The sequence below is a fragment of the Octopus bimaculoides genome, chromosome 4 (genome assembly GCF_046866305.1).
Source record: "Octopus bimaculoides isolate indiv1 chromosome 4, ASM4686630v1, whole genome shotgun sequence".
NCBI classification, from domain to species: domain Eukaryota; kingdom Metazoa; phylum Mollusca; class Cephalopoda; order Octopoda; family Octopodidae; genus Octopus; species Octopus bimaculoides.
The window spans coordinates 1174767-1177266 of NC_142931.1; the positions used below are offsets into that span (position 1 = coordinate 1174767).

General features: G+C 37.8%; 1 protein-coding gene across 1 annotated transcript in view; it reads right to left on the bottom strand.

The window, feature by feature from the left end:
- LOC106873592 (host cell factor 2) overlaps positions 1–2500 on the bottom strand; it is a 73682-nt gene that overhangs the window by 2367 nt on the left and 68815 nt on the right. Inside the window, exons 17-19 of the mRNA XM_089350137.1 lie at positions 2222–2410; positions 1744–2047; positions 927–996 (exon numbers count right to left, since the gene is read on the bottom strand). Of these exons, the coding sequence (XP_089206263.1) occupies positions 927–996; positions 1744–2047; positions 2222–2410 (563 nt within the window). The remainder of the gene's footprint in view (positions 1–926; positions 997–1743; positions 2048–2221; positions 2411–2500) is intronic.

Sequence of the window (2500 nt, forward strand, 5' to 3'; positions counted from 1 at the left end):
GGGCTGGTGAACTGGATGGCTGCACTAGGCTCCAATCTGATCTGACAGAGTTTCTACAGCTGGATGCCCTTCCTAAGGCCAACCACTCCGAGAGTGTAGTGGGTGCTTTTACATGCCACCAGCATAGGCAGTACTGGCAATGGCCATGCTCAAATGGTGTTTTTACGTGCCACCTGCATGGGAGCCAGTCCAGTGGCACTGGCAACGACCTTGCTCAAATGTTTTGTTCACATGCCACCGGCACAAGTGCCATGTGTTTCTTATTTTAGTTTAATTTTAAAGTTGTGTGTTTTGTTATGTTTGTTCCCAAACAGCACTTCTTTTGGTGCTGTTGACACCACTGGTACTGCCCAGGTGTCGAAACCATAATGATATCTGTCGGGCAGCTGATGATGGAAATGTTGGATTGTTGGTATGGCTGTTTTTGTATATGTGGAATAGTGTTATAACACATCCTTTTGATATGTATATATACATGCACATACATGATGTCTCAATGCATATTTGTAAATTTGTGATGTAAAAATCAATATCTTTCTGCACCTTCTCAGGACATGAGATATGGTATATTAGATGTGTTAAACTAGCTGGGGTGTACTAAGTGTAAGACTAGATATGGTACAATAGTTGCAGTGCACCAGGTGTGGTATACTAAGTGTGGTACATTTTATATCATACACTTGGCGAGGTACTATAAATGTACACAGGATAAGTTACAGGAGATGCGATACATTGTGAAACATTAACTGGAGACCACTGAATGTGGTACCCCAAATAGAGTACATTTAATGTATAACACTTGATGTGAGAGATAAATCAAGGCTATATCTGTCTGCAAAGTATTGTGTTGCTATCATTAGACATTAGTAATTTCCCAATCCTGACTTAGTTTAGAAGAAAATAGAGTGAAATAGTATAATAATTACATGTCTCCAGCTGCTAGAGGCCGTTTTATTGTCACTTTGTTGGCAGCAGCAGCAGGACTTTGACCAGCATCTGCAGAAAAATTACAAAAACAAAAAACAACCAGCATTAATAATAAGTTTCTTCTTTCACCAATTATCACAAGAGACCAAAGAAATAAAACAAAAAGTGAACAATATTGAATGAAGTAAAGTGTTTTACTATAATATTAAATGAGAAAACATTTTGTAATCTAATTTTCTCATCTGACTAAAATGCTGAAGAATTTCATAGGAAAAAAAAAAAAAAAAAAACTTTCAAAACTTGAGAAGCTACTGAAGATCAAAGAATGCCTGGTACCCTTTCACAGTTCACAAAACAAGTCGACAAAAACTTAGAATTATTTAATCACTATCTCTCTTGCACAACCATCTTTTAAAATAAGCATGAGATGACTGAGGTCTGTAAGCTATGTATCAGACACCCGAGAAATACACAGACAATGAAGCTACATTTCTAATAAATGGTTTTATGTCAAGTTATAGATAAAAACAACTAAACAGAATACTTTTTAGAAGAATACATATTTACTTTTACAAAGAAAAGCTGACAGTGGCTTTGAAGTCTGGCTTCATTGCCTTTGTATGTGTGTGTGTGTGTGTATATGCACAAACACAAGTTTTTTTTCTCTCAAATTTTGCCTATCATATGCATTCACAAAGCTTTGGTTGACCCTGTGCTATAGAAGAAGATAATCCAATTGTCTTTGCCAAATGCAAGCCTTGCCTCCCATCTCACAAATCAATAGAACCACAACTGAACATATTTTTTGATACTGACCTTGTAGCCACCTGACCTGGGTAGCTGGACCATAACCTTTCTCATTTCTGGCAGCAATTCGGAATATAATGGCAGGTTTGGTAGTGTAGTCAATGTGAGCAGAGGCCAGGCTGGCTGTAGTAACAACACACGAGGGACTCGGACCACAGTAGACTCGAACAAAGGCCAACTGAGCTGGTGACCCAGGTTTCTGGTCAACTTGAGCAGCTGCTGCATTTCTCACAGCAAGATACACAGAGTATTCAGTAATTTTACCAGCTGTGTTCTGTGGTGGTTCCCAGGACAGATGGGCACCTTCGGAACTCTGAAACAAAGAATTTGAAAACACCAAAATAATATTTCACTTGACCCCATCGCACTCTCTCTTACACACAAAATAAGATTAAGTATGTCAATAAACATCATTAAAGGTTTAAAAATATGTTGTATTATGTCCTCAAAATGAGGGGTGTTTGAATAGAGAGCAGTCTGCACATACCTTACTTATTTTAATAGCTGATGGTGCTCCAGGGAATCCAGGTAGACAAGTTTTGAAAGCAGATACTTCACTGAAAGGACCTCGTCCACAAGCATTTATTCCAGCAACACGGAATTTATAAGCAGTACCAGGCAACAGCTCTTGTCGCTTTAATACACTGTGGTCAGGTATACTAACAACATCGATATCCTATAAAAAAAAATTCACAATTCATATCAAGTGATATTAACGACCTATTTTATACAATGCTTACAATATATCATCTTGTATTAAACAGAA